General features: G+C 38.6%; 1 protein-coding gene across 6 annotated transcripts in view; it reads left to right on the forward strand.

The window, feature by feature from the left end:
- The window catches only part of DPP6 (dipeptidyl peptidase like 6), a 1,033,290-nt gene that overhangs the window by 692,111 nt on the left and 319,016 nt on the right, over positions 1-22,163 (forward strand). For all 6 annotated transcript variants that reach the window (XM_082398944.1, XM_082398943.1, XM_082398945.1 and 3 more), the window contains exon 4: positions 20,643-20,737. In XM_082398944.1, coding sequence (XP_082255070.1) covers positions 20,643-20,737 — 95 coding nt within the window. The remainder of the gene's footprint in view (positions 1-20,642; positions 20,738-22,163) is intronic.

Raw genomic sequence — 22,163 nt, forward strand, 5'->3', positions numbered from 1 at the left:
GCTGCTGTGAACATGAGGGCACAGATGTGTTTGAGTCCCTCCTCTCACTTCCTTTGTATGCCCGGAAGTGGAATTGCCAGAAAGAGTGGTAATTCTGTGTTTAGTGTTTTAAGGTATTGCCACGTGTGTCTCAGGAATTCTTAATGTTTCCAGAAATCTCTCAAAATAATGGATGACCTAAGGAGACAGTGCTATTTTAATGCCGTTTTGACAACACCACCCAGGAAATTAAACCTAAAGAAAAAATATCCTTTATGTGCGAAACAACAGATCACACACAATTATCTTTCTTCGATTAAAACAGAATTGTTTCTGTTTGTTACTCTGTTACTACATTATGCAAAAGTGGCTGGAGAGATTATCTGATTTAGAAAGGCTTTTTAGACTGGTTTGACATAAAATTTACTTTTGGGAAATCTTGTGTGGCACTTTAAGAGGTTAGCTACTATCCCCTGGAATACCATATGGTTGAAGATTTGTGTTCTGTTTCCTCACTGGATAATTCTGTCTTGTCCTTCTTAGGCAAATTCCACAGCCATCAGACCACACCAGGACACCGAGAGACAAGGTGAAGCAATAGGGGGAGGACCAGGTCCTATTCCTTTGCCATGCATAGGCATTTATTCTTTCTGAGTCTGAGTTTATTAGTTAAATAAATAAGCTGAACGTGTGAAGATAGCATCAACGCTTCTTCCGGCTCTAAAATTCAGCAATGCAAATTTCCCCACACCGTCATTGGTGTTCAGGGAATTTTACCAAGGTTGGTCCATGATACACATTAAACCTACCAGCTTTTCCATTTTCCTTTCTCTCTTTTCTATATAAATAGTGACTCTTTTCTCAGGGCTGGTGATATTCCATTGAAATCTCTTGTGACACCAGTTTTACTTAATTTTACTTCATAAGACTTTTCCAAAGGTACTTATTCATCACCTACCCAAAGCTCTGGTGGTGGTTGGTTCAGACAGAAACATGAAAGCATCCAAGATGCTTGGAATCGAAAAGACTTTGAGATAAGACTGTGTTTATGAGCCTGAGAAGGCACTGAGAAAATTGTACCGAAAGGAGAACAGTGAATTAGAGTAAAGAGCCAGGGAAGGCTTTGATGGTCTCCTAGGAGAGATGTACCACGTAAACCGATTCAAGAAAATACGACTTACAGTCATTAAGGGCATATGTCATGAATACTACGGCTGATTCCTGTAAGAGGGAGAAGCAACCAGGCAAATCTATTTGGGGAAGAACAATTATTTATTCACTTGACAAGATCCTGTACTCTGATGTAGCACATGGAGTGATGATTAAAACCAGGACTGTTATAAGAAGTATAACATGCATGAAATTCAAAAATAAAAAGATTGAAATATTTATTTGCCAATGGTTTAAGTAGATGCAAAATAAAATAGAAACCTAAGCAGAAATCAAATTGTCAAACTTACAAAATCTACTCTCCCGTTTCAGCAATAATCGGTGGCATTTCTAAAAGGACACAGGGCTCAGATGTCTGTGTGGTGTAGTTCATTTTAGCACTTAGGTGGGTTTTTTTGTTATGCCAGTATGTCTTTGATTGTTCCAGAGCACCAAGTTGTCACCTAATTTTCCAGTTTCACTCACGTGCTTTCAGTCTTTTCTTTATCACAATTTTTTTTGTTTTCCATTATGCGTCGGCTATAAGAAAACACATCAAAACATAACGTAAAGTGGCCTCTCCCTTCAGAGGAGAATGACACCATTGTGGAAGGAAAAACATGAACCAAGGGTGGTGGGTGGTGGAGAAAGTGTTGAGTGTGGACCAAGGTCATCGCCTGTTTTTAGCAATGCCTAATGCAAGGAAGCTCACCCATAGTCAACAATTATTTGATGTTCTAAGTTGGAATTACAAGTTCAACCATGCTGCTGGGGGGAGGGGTTAGGGGAACAGCGAGCAAACAATAAGAGATTAGCACTTGCGCAGGGTCTAGCACATTGAGTACCTTAGAAATATTTGGTGAATGAATCGAATTGAATAAGTAAACCCAGGACAGGGTTTGGAAGGCTGGTCCATTGTTCGTGAAATCAGATAACTTTGGCACAAGGGTAGGCGTGTGTCTGTGTTTGTGTGCATCTCCCATGAAAGTTGATCTAGTTGACATTATTTCATTCTGTAGAATAAATAAGGTATAAAAATATTGTTCAGGGGAGGAAATTTTTCTTTATAATTCCATGGTGTTGAGAGTAGGGGAAGAAAGCTTTGCCTTTTTTAGTCGCACCTAGCCGATCGCTGTACCATACCTATTTATTTATTTAATTTATTTATTTTTGGCTTCATGGGGTCTTCCTTGCTGCGCATGGGCTTTCTGTAGTTGTGGTGAGCGGGGGCTACTCTTCATTGCAGTGCTCGGACTTCTCACTTTAGTGGCTTCTCTTGTTGCGGAGCATGGGCTCTAGGTACGCAGACTTCAGTAGTTGTGGCACACGGGCTCAGTAGTTGTGGTGCATGGGCTTAGTTGCTCCGTGGCATGTGGGATCTCCCCAGACCAGGGCTTGAACCTGTGTCCCCTGCATTGGCAGGTGGATTCTTAACCACTATGCCACCAGGGAAGCCCCCATACCTGTTTAATATACGATAGTGTACACATGAAAATCACAGCAGCTGCATTGCTAAAAGCAGACGCAAACAAACACAGGAAAAAGGGAAAGCAATAGAACTTGGGCACTTAAAAAAATCCATTCCCTAATAAAGTAAACAGATATTCTACTGCAGGCTATAGTCTTCAATATCATTTACCCCATACTTCCCCTCTTCAGAAAGGCAGCTCTAGTAAATGAGATGCAGTGATGACTTTTCTCTGCTCTACCCATAGCTATAAATTGAGCTGAACGTTCCCATCAGCTAAGAGGACAGAACTCATTACTGACCAAAGATTGCTACACTGCCTTTGACTGAGATGTGTACCCTTAAAATGAATGCTAGTCACCACTCATAAAAACAATGTCTTTCACCACAGAAGACTTGAAACAGCATTCACTGATTTTGTGGATGGCTATGATACTACAGCCTAAAGATTAGCTGAGCCTTATTCTAAGTTTGTTAAATTGCAGAGCAGTCAATTTTTTTGAGCAAGTTGATTTGTTGCTTCTTAAACTAGAGTATTTATCGATGGCATCCATGGAATATAATTGTCAGATTTACAATCTTGACTATTCAAGTTTAGTTATCCTCTTATTTCAGATACATCAGAGAGAAACTTATATCCATTAAATTAAGTCAGGATTGTTAATTTTAAAAACTTTGGATAAATATGAAAATTTGTTTCTGCCAGCGTTAGCCTTGTTAATTCATGAACACCTGAACTCTGTTGAAGTTGGGATAAACCAGTGTTCATATACCCAGGTTATGTCACTTGCCCTGATGTGATTATTAAAGCACTACCTGCCTTGCACTTTCAAGTGTCCTGGTATAGATGATAAAATACACAGTTATATCCGGAATATGTGAAATAGAAGGGCTATAGCAATCCTTGACCTTCAGGTTACAATTATATCAGGTCCCACATGTAAAGCATTCCTATGAAGTTCATGAATGAACTTTCATGGGACTACCCAGATGTCGGTTGTTTGCTGCTAATCGTGTTAGTAGAACTTAGTGGTACTTAACAGTTGAACGTGGACATTATTCTAATGTCATATAAGGTAGGTGTTATTCATATCCCCATTTTTTTCAGATGGGAATGTTGAGGCACAGAAAAGTCAGATATTCTGTCTAAGGTTGCACAGTTAATTGCTAGTAAAGGTGGGAATTTTCTAGTACTTCAGGTTAACAGTTTACCATCAGAGATGGGTTCTCACTTTACTGCAGTAAATGCAGGGACTTCCTTGCCTGTAATTACAGTGTTATGTTAATGACTAGTGTGTGACAGGTGCTCCCCCTCGCAACCTCAGAGTCCTAACCCAGTCGTCCCCAGCTTTCAGATGGATTGGTTCTGCCGGCTCTCTAATTGGCTTGATTTCCTCCAGCCATCCCAGCAAAGTCTCTGCAGTTCAGAGCCAGAAGAGAGAGATTCTCTGGTCAGAGCAGAGCTGAAGACGGAGGTGGATTTATAATAATGATGTCATTTGGTAATCTTCCAAGGCCCCTCACCTGGAGGAGGAGCCTGGGCAGGGGGGCCGTGCCTCCTTGACACGACAGGCCCTGGAGCGTCCAATTAGGCTGGTGTCACCGGCTGCCGAAGCAGACAGACCCAGGAAGCCACGCAGCCCGGGGAGAGGTCTGCCATTGACAGCTCATACTTGTCCCGCGGGCCAGATCCGCTCTGAAGGAAACAGCCCGCCAGTATCCACCATATAATCAGGCACTTTGAGGCTTGACAGTTGCAAATGAGCAGGTCTGAAGGAGTGAATGATGCCTTCAAAGGTACCTGCCTGCTTTCCCTGGGAGAGTGAAAGAACCTCTGATCATTTGTTTCCCTGCTTCTCCACCCCAGTGCATAGACAGAACGGCTTCGTGTAATGCTTTTCTTCACCCTGTGCAGGATGTCAGCCTGCTGCTCCTTACGTGTTGAATTATTTCGTTTGCTTTTAAGTCAGAAGGACGAGAGCTGTGCAGAGGCAATCTTTTTTTTTTTTTTAAAGATTCTACCCCCAGTTCTCCTGGAATGTGATTCATAACATTTCTTTTCTTTACAAATAAAATAATAGGTGAATGTTTAGTAGGAAGACATAACCATTTCTCCTTTTTAAATGAGTGTTGCAGGTGGAGATAGCATCTTATATTTATACAAATTACTCTTTCTTTTTTTCTTAATTTCAAAATGCCTTCATATGGTTGATCTCAATTAATCAGCAATTACTCTTTCTGAAAAATAAGGCATTTTCGTATTGAAAATGAAAGACGAGGATATCAAGTAACCTGACTCAGGAGACACTACCGTGGGACTAGAACCAGTCTCCTGACTGCAAACCCAGAAATTAGATCTGATCTCTATTAGGAATAGATTCATCTCTGAGCCACAGAAAAATGAAAACAATACTGGTTTAAACAAGAGAGACATTTATTTGTTAAATTTACTTCTCTCTCACATCAAAGTCAAGAAGTAGGATCTATGCTCTGTCTGTTTTGCTCTTATATTCCATTTCCAAGATCACTGAAAGGTCCAAGATGGCTGCTCTAGCTCCAGCCATCATAAAAGCATTCCTGCTAGCAGGAATGAAAAAAGGAGAGGAGAGTAGCATGCTGTATCTCTTTAAGGACACTGCTTCACAAGTTTCACAGCATAATTCTGGCATATCTAGTCTGTGGCAAAGCCTGAAATAGAAGCCAGGTTTCCAGACTCCTATTCCAAGCTTTTCCCAACAATCTGTCTGCTACTCTTGGCATTTTTCATCAGAGTTTTTTTTTTTTTTTTGAAGGAAGACACTCAAATTTCTGTCTTTTAGCCCATTCATTAGTCTTTGTCCGTAGTAGGTGATTTTTCTCCTGAAAACCTAGATAAAGCAAGGTGGTCATTTCAATTTGACCTCTAGGTACTTTTATTTGCTAATTTGCTCCATAATGGTCATTTATAGTTAACAGTATTGACATAAAACCTGAGTTTACTTTCTGCAGTAGTCTTCTGCCTTAACATAATGCCTGCTGACAATTAGATTATTCAAAAAATATATCTTCTATACTTGTACTGGTAAATAGGTATTTTCATCAAATCCCCATTGACGAAAGTATGTAGACAGTTTAACATTGATTCAGCTCTTAGCATTGTGATTAAAATGATAGCCCACAGAACCATGAATAATGTTGCCTTTTTGAGAAGTAATTACTGATTTACTAATAAGCTATGGCATTGGAATGACATAAGCAACATCTTTCAATGACCAGTGAATTTCCTAATCCACTAATAGTTCAGGACTTTTGAAGAATATCTGATTTTGATACAAGTTGGTATTCTAAAAAATAGTTATATTTAATCTGTAAGTTGGTTCATTTCTAAACAAGTTTGTACCCAAAATTACATTTCAAGTGGTTCAGTGATTTTCTTTTCATAGCCCATCTGTGAAATTTTGTCCATATCTTGCAAATAATGAACTTTTATTGAAGAAGACTATTTTAAAGGTAAAAATCATGAGGCTTATGATTTTGTTAATATAAAATAAACATCTGCCAAAGATTTTATTTAGCTCACAAATTAAGGAGAGAACCAGTAAGATCTGAAGAGAAGGGTAGAAAAACAAATACATACGTAGGCAATCAACAATGCTGAAATGAATTTGCTGGGAAATTGGCTTTAGGGGTCAGTTGCATCTCCACCAGACAAAATTCATCTGCATCTCTCTGGCGAGACTCCTTTGCATTACTATCAGTTTTCTACAACTTTCAGAGTATAAAAAAGCTCCAAGACAATGACGTTGAGCATCTACCAGCTACCCAGTGGTCTTTTTTGCCCATTTCCAAGTCTTTTTAAAACTTCTTGACACCTTCAATAATATTTGTTATTGATTTGTTCTAAGTCAGATTTATTAAATAGTAGAACAGTTATGCAATAATCATTTTCAAGTCCCTTCAAGGAATCTTAGATTTTTACAACTAATCATAAATATTCTTAAAAATATGTTATGAGCAAAGGACTTCTTTCCCGATCTTTCTTTTTTCTTTACCCACCTAAACCTTTTTATTTAAAAGCCTCCTAACCTATATATTTTCTTTCGTGATAGAATCAAGTGAAAAAAATAAATTGCAAAAAACAAATCCTAGTTCTACAAATATTGGTTTCTTTTTTCCTTAGCCACATAAGCATATGTTTGACAATGTTAAATACAGAAACAAGTGCTTTGTTGCTTTTTGGTGGGGTTTCCATACAATAAGCTGTTTAAAAGTATAAACATGACTTTGTAGAGTCACATAAAAATTGTTCCCCATAAGAAGAATGAAAATTTTAAAGATTTTAAAAACTATTTGGGCAGTCCATTAATCAAAGACAAAATTGGGCAATCTCAGATCCTGTGATGAAAACTCAGTGAAATTTGAAGCCACTCATGTCATCTTTGAAATGTAGATACTTTCCAAGTAATTTCCAAGCTGACACCATTATTTGTTGGAAGGTACTTGTTGATGTAATTACCCAAGTTGTAAAAGTGGGTATTGTGGTGTCATTTTATCATAATTTGAAGCCCACAGAAATTAATCAACCACTGCCCTCCATCTATCTGCTTACCCATCCCAGCCCCAGGCAACCCAGCTCTTTGTTTCCAAGAATTTCGGTTTTCCAAAGCAGATGCCTCTTACTACCCTCAGATGTAAAGAACACAGTACCCTAGTTGCATTCTTGAAAGGGGGAAAGGAAGCATCATTTGCAGTCCTTCCAGTCTATTCTTATTCTCAAGATCCTGCAGGAAAATGTCAGGCTGTCCTGCCACAGATGTAGAGCTGCAAGGTTGAATCAAGATGGCTGCGTGAGGCCCTTGAGCCAGAGGGAGCAAATTAACCAGCCGGCGGTTCTCCCGTCTGTGTCTCACTTCACGGTTGGGTGAAGCTGGGAGTCCCCCAGGTCTCAGGCTCGAGTCTCAGAATCTCAGCATTGTCCTCTCTTGGTTAAGTGCTTGCTGTGGATTCAGTGAGTGCTGTCAGCATTTAGGGAGTGTAATTAGAAAAGCTTGCTCTTTTGAAAGACATTTCTGAGCCAACATTTCCTCCCTCTGACATGTTTGTGATGTAAACCAGAAAAAAGAAAACCCAGAGTACAAACAAAATTAAAAAAAAAAATTTTTGGAGCCCTTTGGCTACTTCAGACCTGAACACACATGTTAAACTGCAGCCCTGCTCCAGTTTCTGGACAAATGGGTTAGGGTTAGGTTTAGGGCTCCAAAACTCACCCAAGCACCCTCATCTTCAAAACCAGTGTCATAAGGACTGTGCACGTCTGGCCTCCCACTTCTGCACCTCTGTTTCCTGCACTTGTTTTACCCACACACCAGGGCTGCTACTCAGAGCCTCTGCTCACCCCCGACTTTCTGCCTAAAAGCATCTCAGTTCATGGTCTGTAGAAAATAGCTCCTATGTCCACCCAACTCTGTTGTATGTTCCTAGAAATCAGGGGCTATGTTGTTTTATTTTCTGCTTCCTTTTTTCTTTGATTTTTTTAATTGCAGTATAGTGGATGTACAATATTATGTAAGTTAAAGTTATACAAGATAGTGATTCACAATTTTTACAGGTTATACTCCATTTATAGTTATTGTAAAATATTGGCTATGTTCCCTGTGCTGTGCAATATATCCTTGTAGCTTATTTATTTCATACATAGTAGTGTGTGCCTCTTAATCCCCTACTCCTATCTTGCCCCTCTTCCCTCCCCCCTCCCCACTTTTTCTCTGTATCTGTGAGTCTGTTTCTTTTTTATTACATTCAATAGTTTATTTTTTAGATTTTACATATAAGTGATATCATTTGATATTTATCTTTGCCTGGCATACTTCACTTAGTATGATAATATCTAGGTCCAAGTATGTTGCTGCAAATGGCAATGTTTCATTCTTTCTTATGGCTGAGTAATATTCCATTGTACATATATACCACATCTTCTTTATCTGTTCATCTGTTGACGGACACTTAGGTTGCTTCCTTGTCTTCGCGATTGTAAATAATGTTGCTGTGAACATTGAGGTGCATGTATCTTTTCTAATTAGTGTTTTCATTTGGGGGGTGGGTATATACCCAGGAGTGGAATTGCTGGGTCATATGGTCTGCTTCCTTTTTTATGAAAAATTTTTAACTTACAGAAAAGTATACAGGAGAGTACTGTGAATACCCACATAACTATCAGTTAATCTCAACACTTTTATCATGTTTGTGTCCTCTATCAATTTTTTGGCTGAAAATATTTAAACTTAAGTTATAACATCATTTTCTTTCATCCCTGAATACTAACACATGCATCTTCAAAAGTATATCCTCCCATTTATCTATATTATCAGATCTAACAAAAAAATGAGGATAATTTCCTAATATCGTAGGAGTCCCAGGCCATATTCAGTTTTCCCCATTCCTTCTCAAAATATCTTCTGTGGCTTTTTTCTACCATTTGGATCAAATTAAGGTTCATAATTATACTTGATTATGTCTCTTACGTTTCTGTTAATGGAAAGCAGCTCCTCTTTTTTCTACAGTGTGTTATTTCCCCATATTAGGCCAGTGTGTAGTGGAATTTCCCACATCCTGGATTTGTCTGGTTCCTTCCTCATGGAATGATTTCTCATGTTTGTGTCCACTGCTGGTTGTCCCACTGTTAGGGATTCTAAGTGGTGCCCACCAGATTCCTCCATGAGGAGCGAGTGTTTCCCCATTGACACTGGCATGTTTTCTCTGGGGTAATACTTCGGCACCAGGAAAACATCCCATCAACTTTTCTCTAAGTGAGGGTAGCATCCATCGATGAGCCTCACCTGAAATGAGTATTTCAACAGGGGCTGCAAAATGGTGATTTTCTAAATTCATCACTTCTTCTACAAATGGTGCTTTTCTAAATTCATCATTCCTTCTGAAAGTGGTGATTTTCTAAATTCATTGTTCCTTCTTCATTTATAAGTGGGCAGTTTTCTGAAAGGAGGGGCTCTCCCTCAGAAACAGGCTGTTTGGTGTCCCCATACTACTGAAAAAGCAGGATGAATCCTTAATTATGAATTTTTAATTACCAATTTTCAGAGAAAGAAGTTGCTGTAATAGTTACCTTCAGCTGTGGAAAATGAGTACCATTATGTGGGTACCATTATGGACTCATGAGTGGTTTTATATATTTGATGTGTTTTAATCAGTTGCAGCATTGTTCTTTTCATGTTCTGATTTCCCCAGCTTTGACCTCTGAGGGCCCTCCCAGGTGGTTCTCCTGTGCATGTGTGTGTTGTCTGGTACCACAAGAATGCTGTGTAATAAACAAGCACACATCTTCAGGGACACCCACACACTTGTGTTTTTTTCACACTTCTGCTTGTCAGCTGGTGGTTGGTCAGACAACTCCACTTATCCGTTGGGTGATTTGCTCGTGTGGCTGGACACCCACCCAGCAAGCTGTTGGCTGATCTGGAATAGCTTCTTCTCGGGTGACCGTGACAACCCGGCTGTGATTCACACTTGTTTCTCCTCCTGGGGCCAGAAGACGAGGCCAGAGATGTTTGTGTTTGTCTCGTGGCAATGGCAGAGCCAGGAGGGGGCAAGTCAACTGTGCAAGTGCATGTCAAGTGTCTGCTTGCTCATATTCCGTCGACCAGTTCAAGTCCTGCGTCTGAGCCCAGAGCCAAGAGGAAGGACCAGTCAGAGTTAGATGTGAAGGCTGAGACAGGATGGGGCAAGAACGGTGGCCAAGACCCATCACTCATTGAACACTTCTTTGCCTTCTGGCCAATAAGGTGTCCCAGGTTCATACTGCACTTTCTGTGCCTCAGATCTAGAAATACCTGTTTCCTCAAAGATTCCTTGTTCTTTTTAGTGAGAATGGTGCTTAGGAACCAAAATCTGAGTGCTTAGGAAATCATGTATCTAATATTTCTATGGACAAAACTAGCAAATACATACTTTAAAAAATAAGCAAATGTGTTCCTATTGATATTTCTGACACAAATTTAACACTACAGGGCCTATATATATATATATATATCTTTATGGAGTATAATTGCTTCACAATGCTGTGTTAGTTTCTGTTGTACAACAAAGTGAGTCAGCCATATACATATATATATCCCTATATCCCCTCCCTCTTGAGCCTCCCTCCCACCCTCCCTATCCCGCCCCTCTAGGTCATCACAAAACACAGAGCTGATCTCCCTGTGCTATGCGGCTGCTTCCCACTAGCCATCCATTTTACATTTGGTAGTGTATATATGTCCATGCCACTCTCTCACTTCGTCCCATCTTCCTCTTCCCCCCTGTGTCCTCAAGTCCGTTCTCTACGTCTGCGTCTTTATTCCTGCCCTGCCACTAGGTTCATCAGTACCTTTTATTTAGATTCCATATGTAACACTACAGGATTTTAACTTTTACTGAAATTTATGATTTTAAATGTGGATTCATTTTCTCTTATACAGAAAATCCTACTTTCTCATAACATTAGTAGAATTATTTATTTGCTTGGAATCATGTCTTATAGTACAGTGCTGTGATTCACGTGGAACTTTTCGATCGCTAGCGTCAATGATTGCCATCTGACTGACCGTTTTACATTTATTTATTTATTTATTTATTTATTTATTTTTGGCTGTGTTGGGTCTTCGTTTCTGTGCGAGGGCTTTCTCTAGTTGCGGCGAGCGGGGGCCACTCTTGATCGCGGTGCGCGGGCCTCTCACTATCGCGGCCTATCTTGTTGCGGAGCACAGGCTCCAGACGCGCAGGCTCAGTAGATGTGGCTCACAGGCTTAGTTGCTCTGCGGCATGTGGGATCCTCCCAGACCAGGGCTCGAACCCGTGTCCCCTGCATTGGCAGGCAGATTCTCAACCACTGCACCACCAGGGAAGCCCCTGACTGACCATTTTAATTTTAAGTGTCCTTAAGTCAGGGAACATGGCTAATTCATGGTGCATCTACCAGAGTATCCCTCACATTGTAAATGTTCACTGGTTAGACTCTTTTCTCTGAGTTTTGCTTCTTCCACCCACCATTTCTCTCCTTGGAAACTCCTACCTTTTCTAAGCACATTCTCATGAAAAATAAGTTACTTACCCACTCGTAGTAAAATGCACATCATTTATTTTACATTTTCTCACCATCTCTATTTGTACTGATGTTTCCCTGGTGTGTTGGAGGATTGTGTGTAGTTCTTATAATTTCAAATAAAAGGCCGTAGTTATCATGGTGGGTACTTTTTTAAAAAAAAAAAAACATCACGAGTTTAAACACAACCTAAAAAAACAGAAAAAAAAACCTTTGGCATTTTCTTTCCACTTGACTCCTTTTTTTTTTTTTTTGTAAATGTATTTATTTTATTTTTGGCTGTGTTGGATCTTCGTTGCTGCGCGTGGGCTTTCTCTAGTTGTGGCGAGCGGGGGCTACTCTTCGTTGTGGTGCGCGGGCTTCTCATTGCGGTGGCTTCTCTTGTTGTGGAGCACGGGCTCTAGGCACGCAGGCTTCAGTAGTTGTGGCACGTGAGCTTGGTAGTTGTGGCTCACGGGCTCTAGAGAGCAGGCTCATTAGTCGTGGCGCACGGGCTTAGTCGCTCTGTGGCAGGTGGGATCTTCCTGGCCTAGGGCTCGAACCCGTGTCCCCTGCACTGGCAGGCGGATTCTTAACCACTGCGCCACCAGGGAAGTCCCACACCTGACTCCTATTTTTAATCCGTTGATTCTGATGATGATTACTGGGACTCTGGATACCATATAACTTCATATTCTTTTTTAAGGTGTTGTGACATTTGGGATAATCTGGAAATACTTTATTTAAAAATCTTTTTCTCCCACAGCTGTTGCCTTCATTGCCCATAAGAGTGGAGACACATAAATGGCAAGAGGTATCAGAAGGGTCTGCTGACCACCTTTTAAGGACATCCTTTGATTTTCTCTTTGATAGCCATGGCTTGAGAAGAGTGATTTTTTTTTTCCAGATCGATGATAGACTATGGTGTAAACTAAGGCATTCTTTGGGAGTAAAATGCTGTCACTTATTATAACTTCAAAATATTGCTGTTCAGAAGAACTGCCTGCAGTGATGGAAATGTTCTATCTCTGCTGCGTCCAATACACTACCCACGAGCCACGTGTGGCTTTGAGTGCTTAAAATGTGCCTTGTACAAAGAAGGAACTAAATTTTAAATTTTATGTAATTTTAATTAATTTTTAATATTAGTAAGAACATGTGGCTAGTGGCTGCATATTAGCACCACAGTTTTAGATTATAAATATGGTCCACCTAAAATTTTCATTTGGCTTATATTTCCTGAAATAAGTGTTAATTCTAACATCAGCTTTCTAATTATAGTTGTTTCTTCCTGTAACTCTCCATACAAGGCTTAATATTTGCAAACCAAAGGAAAAAATCACCCTTAGCTGTAGGCAGTGTATCTACATCTGGATTGAAGACTGTCATTGGTTGCTGCAAATTTTCGCCCCTGGCTCCTGGCCTTGGAGGGAGAAATTTCAGAATTTTTATTTTATGACCTAGTGGTTACTGGAGAAATATGATGAAAACACAACCACTACCTGCCTGCAACCCAAATACATGCAAATTACTGCAAAAGCCTAATGAAGGATAAAATGTAAGAATGAGCCAACATAGCTTTATTCTCATTATAGCTGCATGATCTTTTTTAACTACTTGAACTTTAAAATCAATTTTAACTTTTTATTATAGAAAATTTTAAACAAAAGTAGAAAGAATAGTAAGTAAACTCCTATTTGTCCATAACCCAACTTCAACCATTATTTCCTGTTGGCCAACCTTATTGTGTCTATATGCTGACCTTTTTCTCCTCCACCCATGCTATTTAGAAGCAGACCCCAGATACCATATCGTTTTATCCTGTTTGTTTCACTATGTACATCTCTAAAAGATAAGGACTTGTTATCTTGTTAAACAGAAAAGCATAACCACCATATCACACTAAAAGAAAAAATAACCCCCAAACGAAAAACAATAGTTTCTTAATAGCGTTAATTATCCTATTAATCCTATTCGTAGCATTAATTGTCTTATTTGTGTTTAAATTTCTAATTGTCATATAAATGTCATTATTTATTTGAAGAAGCCAGGCCATTTTCCCTGTAGTTTCTCAGAGTCTCCTACTTGAATCTTTATGGCATTGGTTAGAATGGTCCTCTGTCCTCTATTTCCTGCAAGTTCTAGTTGGTCTAATAGCCTGACTGGGTTTGAGCGTTTTGGCTTCGGTTGTGCTAGCACTTCATCAGTAGTGCTATATTCTTCCTTAAGGAGGCAGTTCATGCCTATTGCTCTTCTTCTGTGGTGTATCAGCCCTGGCTGATTGGCACCTTAACTCATTAGGAGCTGCAAAATGGTGATATGCTAATTCCATCAACCTTTTCCATTTGATAACTGGAATACTTCCATAAGATGAAACTTCCCCTTATCTGTAATTTGGTTACCCAATGATACAGTTTGTATAGGAAAGAAAGGAAATTTTCTTGATGCTTTCCTTTTTCTTTACCAGTTTTTAAATAATGTGTTGATTTATAAGCATCCTCTAATAATGATCAATTGAATTAGTTGTTTCTTTTTGAAGTATCATTCTAAATTCATGAACTTAGATGTAGTTAAAGAGCTTCAGTCCGTTCCAGTTATTCTTACTAAAGCTCTAAATGGCTGGTCCTTGGCTGGTGGGAGCCTTTTCAGGTTGGCTTCTGAATCATTTTGACATGGTCATAGAATTTGATGGCTTTGCTTGTCTCTAGGATAGTTCCTGTCCCAGACCTGGAATCAACTGTTTACAGAAGGAGTCCTGCTTTCCTTTGGTGGGAAATGGTATTTCTAGACTGCAGTGTGGCTGTTAGGGATTTATATTTTATGACCATCATATGGCTATTGACTGTTGTAGGAAATATATGCTTATATATTTTTTAGGAAATATATGCTATGTGTTATTAGAATGTACATAAATAGAAATAAATTATATCTGAGAAAAAAAATAAATGGAAAGAACAGTGTTTCTATCAGCATTGTTTAAAATTAAAAGAAGATAATCATGAGAAAAATCAAATCTACTCCATTTATTATGTGCACTATTTGTTTCAGTAATTAAAATCTATTTCTATGCATCAATTCTTTGTGATATTTGTATAATCAAGGATTAATATGCTCCTCAAAACCAACCAGCATATACAAATTATACTTGGCAATGAGAACTAAATTATCTCAGTTTTTAAGAAATCTATTGTACCATAAAATGCCATACATTTTTAAAATTTTCACCATGGGTAAGGCTTTAGAAAGTTGCTAATAATACATTGTTGTTAAGCAAAAGTAAGCAAAACATAAAGATAGCTAATATTTGATACTCAGAGGAAATGACTGGAATTTTATCTTATTTTTGGAAGAGTACATAAAATAATTTGTTGCATTGCTGTATATTTTTGTATCACAATTTGGGGAAACAAAATAAAATGAAACTTCCCCTTATCTATAATTTGGTTACCCAATGATATGGTTTGTATAAGAAAGAAGGGAAATTTTCTTGAATCAGTTTTTAAATAATTGTGCTAGCTACCAGTGCAACTTACTCTATTTCTTTAACTTTTTTAGCTTTGAAGAATTGCTAACGTACACAGAACAATTAAATTAATGATGTATTTTAAATGCAAAGCACTGGATAGTTGGCACATGAAGAATAACTAGCCAGTGGGTGGTCCTGTGCAAGATTTTCTTTGGGAAATCTTTTGGGGAGAGAGCTGTAGTAGCAAATAAGCAACGTGCTGTGATGAGCATAAACAAGGTGAATGACACGTCGGGGGTCAGCAGAGAGAGATGGTTCTGCCTGGCAGAGGCATGAAAAACTGCGCAGAGGAGAGACCTTTACGCCGAGCCCAGGAAGATTGCGCCTGGCGGGGGCGGGAGAAGGGTACTGCAGCCAAGGCAGCGGGACAGGCACCAGAGGGGCTTGGAAGGCAGGACTTGTTAGGATGCTTAGTTAGTGAGGGAGGGTGGGAAATTAAGATGGAAAGAGAAGACAGGCCAGAAGACGAAGGGCTTCGAATGTCAGACTAAGGAGTTCGGCCAAAGCAGTCTCTGCCAAGGAGCCAGAAAAAAAAGTTTTGAAAAAGAAGTGTGGCCTTGTCCCAATAGAGAAGGGGACAGAGGGTCCCACTGGGAGGCCCTGGAGTAGTCCAGGGTGAAGGTGACAGCCATCCAACCCGGGGCAGGGCCACCGGAAGTGAAGAGTGGGAGAGCCTTCAAGAGGAAGGATGAGCAGGAGAGGGATAGAATACTGGGGATGAGACGGGAAAAGGAAACACAGGTAGGGGACAGGCAATACGGCTGGCGGGGGTTGGGGGGGGGGAGTGGGAGGTACAAACTATTGGGTGTAAGGTTACAGGGGTTTATCCTGTAACATAGGGAACAGAGCCAGTATTTTGTAATAACTGTAAATGGGAAGTAACCTTTAAAAATTGTATAAAACACTTATTAATGGAAAGTAAACAGTTCTTTCAGGAAAAAAAAAAGGAGACAAAAGTGAGCCAGATCCTCTGCTGAGATAATGTTGGCAGCTGACAGAACGCTGAGAGCCTACCTGGAGCGCGGCAGGATTTCAAACACATAATAAGTATGACGTGTATTATCTCATTGACTCTCCACATGAACAATAGAAGGTGTATACTATTATTTTACCTATTCTACAAAAGAGAAGTCATCTTTAAAAAGCGTTATTAGGGAGAGAGCATGTAGTTAAAAAATAAGATTTGCAAATCTCCAGGAAGATAGGAAAATTCTACACTTGCACTAATCTAATAAAATAGTCACAAAATATATGAAACACAATTTGGGGGATCTACAGGAGAGAATAATTCAAAACATCATTATACTAGAAAATTTCAATACTTAAGGAAAGGTCAGGCACACAAAAAATTAGCTAAGTGAGAGTCAATTTGATGAGACAAGTAATATGGTTAATTTAACGACCACATATAGAACTCTGCATTTACAATTAGAGAATATACCTTCTCTCAAGAAACTTTTACAAAAATGGACCATGCGTCAGGCTATAATCTACTCTCAACAAACTTCAAATAATTAATAATCTAGATTTTTTCTGACCACGTGTAGGCAAATCACAAGTCGATAACAAAATGATCGTATATAAGAGTGTTGCGGGCTTCCCTAGTGGCGCAGTGGTTGAGAATCTGCCTGCCAATGCAGGGGACACGGGTTCGAGCCCTGATCTGGGAAGATCCCACATGCCGCAGAGCAACTGGGCCCGTGAGCCACAATTACTGAGCCTGCGCGTCTGGAGCCTGTGCTCCGCAACAAGAGAGGCCGCGATAGTGAGAGGCCCGCACACCGCGATGAAGAGTGGCCCCCGCTTGCCACAACTAGAGAAAGCCCTCGCACAGAAACGAAGACCCAACACAGCCATAAATAAAAATAAAATAAAATTTAAAAAAAAAAAAAAAAGAGTGTTGCGCATACATTTGCAAATTGGAAATTCTAAAGAACTCACAGGTTGAAAAAGAAATCATGACAGAAACTAAAAATGCATAGAACTAAGCAGTAGTGAAAATACTACCCATTAAAAACTTATGGACTCAAAGAAGTAATGAAGAACGTTTATAGCACCATTGTGATTATATTAGAAAAGAAGAAATGCTGAAATTAATAAGCTAAGTGTCAAACTTAAAAGTTAAGAAAAGGGGGATAATGAAATAAGATAGAACAGGAATTGATAAAACTGAAAGGAAAGGTACAGTATTATCTCCGTCTGACCCGTAGACCACACATGCATGCAGAGAATCCCAGCAGTTCAGCTCAAGATGAAATATCTGAACAGAGAGTGAAGCTGCTGCCTGGAAAGACAAAGTTGGCCATCCAGGCCTAGCAAAGAAAATTACCTGCTATAGCAAAGCAAACAACACTCCTTGGAGAATGCTAACAAAACCCAGAATGTCCAGAAATTAATCCATGATGTCTAGGATGTAATGCAAAATTACCTTACTACAAAGAACCAAAAAAGAATGGAATACACTCAAGATAAAACAAAAATAATTGAGTCTGACCCTGAAATGAAAGCGATTTTGGAACTGAGAGATAAGGATTTTAAAAGGACTATTGTAATTATCCTCAGCGAGTTAACGTGAGCATGTTTTCAGTAAATGAAAATCTCAGCAGAGAAATGAGAAATCTCAGCAAAAAAATAGAAACAATAAAAAGAACCAAATGGAAGTTCCTAAACAGACGAATACAGATTCTGAAATTCTAAAATTCACTGTGTGGATTTGATAGTCAAATAATCATGACAAAGGAAAGACAAAGTGACTTCGATGATAGATCAAAAGAAATGATTCAAGGTGAACAGAGAGAAAAAAATTCTTTAATGAACAGAACATCAGAGACTGTTAGATAATATCAAGGTGCCCAATATATGGGAAATTGGAATACCAGAAGGAGAGGAGACAGATAAAGGAGTAGAAAAATTATCTGGCAAATTAAGGGCTGAAGATTTGATGAAGACATAAATTTTCAGACACAAGACGCTCATTAAACATCAAACAAACACGAAGAAGACCCCTTCTAAAGTGCATTGTAGTCAGACTGCTGAAAACCAAAGACAACAAATAAATCTTGATAGCAGCAAAAGTGCACGGAAATGACATGCAGGGAAATAATTCAACTAATAGCTGACTTCTCATTAGAAACCATGGTGACCAGAAGACAGTGGAACAGAATTTCAGAATGCTAAAAGGAAAAAAAAAACAAACCATTAACCGAGAAATCTATATTAAGAGAAATACCCTTTAAGAATGAAGGTTAAAGGAAAAGACTTTCAGATAAAACAAAGTTAAAAGAATTGGTTGCCCGCAGATTCATATAATCAGAAATCCTAAAGAAAGTTCTTTATGAAGTAGGAAAATGATATCTGATGGAAACTCATATTTTTGATAAAGAACAAAAAGCATCAGTAATGGTAAATAGTGGGTAAATGCAAAGAACAAATTTTTCTTTTTTACTTTTTCTTCTTAATTTCTTTATAAACCATAATATTGTTATAAACAATAATTATAACATTGTCTGTGGAATGTATAATGTCTGTCGATGTAATATACATAACAATTATCACAGCATGGGACTGGATGTGGACCTGAAAACTGGACGGATTTCTATATTTCATGAGAAGTGATACATTATTAACTCTTTGTAGATGCTGAATAGTTGAGTACATATTATAATCCCTAGGACAACCACTAAAAAAAGGCAAAGAAATACAGCTAAAAATAGGGAAATTAAAACTGTAAAAAATATTCAAAAAATAAAATGAAAGTCAGGAAACAAGAAAGAGGGAAACAAGAAGTAGAGGAGAAAAGTAGAAAATAAACCCCCGCAAAAAAAATTATAGACCAAACTCAACCATATCAATAATTTCATTAAATGTGAATATGGTACATTTACCAAGATAGACCATATTTTGGGCCACAAAAATGTCTTAGTGAGTTTTAAAAGACTAAAATCATGTACAGAATATTCATTGATCCAGTGAATTTAAATTAAAAATCTATAAAAATAAGAGGACCAGAATAACTTTACATATTTGAAAATTAAACATGTTTCTAAATACTCAGGCCAAGCAGACTTTTCAGGAAAAATTAGAAATAATTTGAACTGAATAGTACTGAATTCAGCATATCAAAATTTGTGAGATGTAGCTAATACCATGCATAGAGGAAAATTTTTAGCTTTAGTAGTCTTATTAAAAGGATGGAAAATCAAACCAAAGATCTAAACTTCCATCTTAACAGACTAGAAAAAGGAAGAGAATATTAAAGGCAAAGCAAGTAGAAGAAAGGAATAAGAAAGAAAAGAATGTAATTCTGTGGAGTAGAATTTAAAAAGCATAGAAATGATAATACCATTGGAACTAATCCAGTCTGCACAGTGTTTTTCATTCATCAGCTGATTATCGTGTGAAATTTCTTTACCTTCAGACTAGCTCAGTGGCATCCCCTTCACTCAGAAAGATAGTATTATTTTCTTTTTTAAAAATTTTTATTGGAGTACAGTTGCTTTACAATGTTGTGTTAGTTTCAGGTGTACAGCAAAGTGAATCAGTTATACATACACATATATCCACTCTTTTTTAGGTTTTTTTTCCCATATAGGTCATTACAGAGTATTGAGCAGAGTTCCCTGTGCTATACAGTAGGTCCTTATTAGTTATCTATTTTATATGTAGTAGTGTGTATTTGTCAGTCCCAATCTGCCAGTTTATCATTTCTTCTTCCAATTGTGTGCCCTGTCTCTCCACCTGCAATCCTTTCAGAAAGTTTACCCTTTCATTTGTAGTATGTGTACACACCACACACACACACACACACACACACACACACCCCTACACACCTACGTGCCTACATATATACCCCTACATGCATACTATTCAGGGGGATTGCTCCATTAATTTTCTAAGGGGATATTTGAAATCTCGGTTGAGTTACAAAGGGCCAGTGTCACTGAGGATACAATGTATAGAGCCAAAGATATTCATGACAGTGAAACTGCCAATTCCTCCAGGAATAGCAAAGGAAGCTGTGGACCAAATGAAAATAATTTTGCAGGATATGGTACGCATGTGTATGTATACAGATTTCACCCCAAAGTTTCCAATATAGGAAATCAGTCCCCTTAGTACCAACTATCTCCACCCCTTATGGTAACGGGTTTCTTAATCTGCTCTGTTGTGTCCACTCTATGTGTCCCACCCAAGAAAAGTCTAGAATGTTCTAAAGATTTTATGTGTGTATATGCTTGTGCTTTATATGTCAGTGTGCAGACTATGAGAAATGATTCAGAGAGAAGCTTCACATGCAGTTATATGAAGAGGAGCATATTTAAAGGACCCATTTCACCATATTTAAAGGACCCTTTGATGAAATGCAGGATATACTTTTGTTGGAACTAGTCAATTCATTTACCTGTGTCCATCAGAAGCTAGTGAGTTCCTTGATGTTTCATGTTTCTGTTTTATTTCCTCTCTTGTAGATAAAGAATTCATCTACAGAGAGCAGAAAGGAAGTGTGATACTGCAGAATGTTGAAACAAATACTTCTACGGTGTTAATAGAAGGCAAAAAAATTGTAAGTACTCTCTTTAATGACAAGGATAATTTCAGTTTTCCCGCCTTCAAGTCAATAAAGCAGAAAATGACTTTAGGTTTCAACTTTTCGTATAGCCAAGCAGAAGCAATAAACTTGTAATACTACAGGCTGAGCAGCTACAGATAATGTGAAATTGAAACCACACTAGTTTAATAAGATGAAATCACCGTTTCTCTGAGTATACGGGAAATTTCTCTGCAGGTGTTGGAAACAAGTGTTGCATATCATATATAATTCAAGGATAAGTCCTAAGGCTTTTGCACATTTACAGAACAATTGCAGTAATTCAGAGAATACTTCAAGACTGCTTGCTCGATCTCATTTTTTTTAAAAATGCATCTTCGTGTGCACAGGGAATATTAATTTAGGCACTGACTATACTCACTCTAATGACATTAAGTGATGTTTATGCTTTAGAACAAGTACTGAGTCAGTATGAATGCCACTGCTTCATCATCTGGGAAAACCTGTCTCCCCAAAGATAATGGCATTAAGATTTGGAGTTCATGTACAGTTAATGATATTTATTAAAGAATTGACTGCAGTTATGTACCAGAAATCAATTTGAAGGGAATTAACTCTTTTTTTCATATATGTTCATGCTCATTTTTAGGAGGAATAAATCTTCAGCTTTAGGGAGTTGATCATTTTCTTGTCCAATACATGGAGGAAATCAAAGGAAGAAACTAAGGCCAAGTCTGTGTAAAAAGCAAGAATTAAAACAGGCCACGAATTCTCGATCAGAGCCATCATAACAGGCCTCTGATGAGAATCAGAAACACAGGAATCCTAGAATCCTGTGATCTGGGGATTAGAGGCCATAGAAAAAAATAGCTGCCTGGTTTTACAGATAAGGATCCCAAGCCCAGTTAGTGAGTGAGCTTTCCGGAGTCCTTGGGTGAGGGTTCAGGCAGGTCCCCGGAGCCTCGTCCCAGGGGCAAGAAAGGATGAAAGGATGATTCCATCTTTGCGCTGCCCTATCCCCCGTCCCACACAAATGCTGCCCTACCTTCTCAGGAACATGACACTGCTGTTTAAATACTCTTCCTTTCTTTTTGGTGTAGCGATACCTTTTTCTTTAAGAATAAACATTTTATTGAGGTTTAGTATGGGCTGGATCTGCCCTTTACAGAGACTGTTTGCTGGTGTAAGAGAAGCCTAGCAAGGTTGTATGATGGTGTAATTCCCAAAACAACAGGTATTGAATTCAGTAGTAGTCTGCAAAGTAGGACCCGACCTGGAAAGAATGAATGTGCCTGCATTTTTGCATTAAAAAATCATCTTTGGTACAATGACTCCCGTAAGAAAAGCTGATTCAGCTCACTTAAAAATACTGAAGTTGCAGAAATGGTTTTCTCATATTAATCGAAAGGAGAAAATGATCAGACCATTGCTGAGGGTAAGT

This window comes from Balaenoptera borealis, assembly GCF_965194805.1.
Source record: "Balaenoptera borealis genome assembly, chromosome: 7".
Lineage (NCBI taxonomy): Eukaryota > Metazoa > Chordata > Mammalia > Artiodactyla > Balaenopteridae > Balaenoptera > Balaenoptera borealis.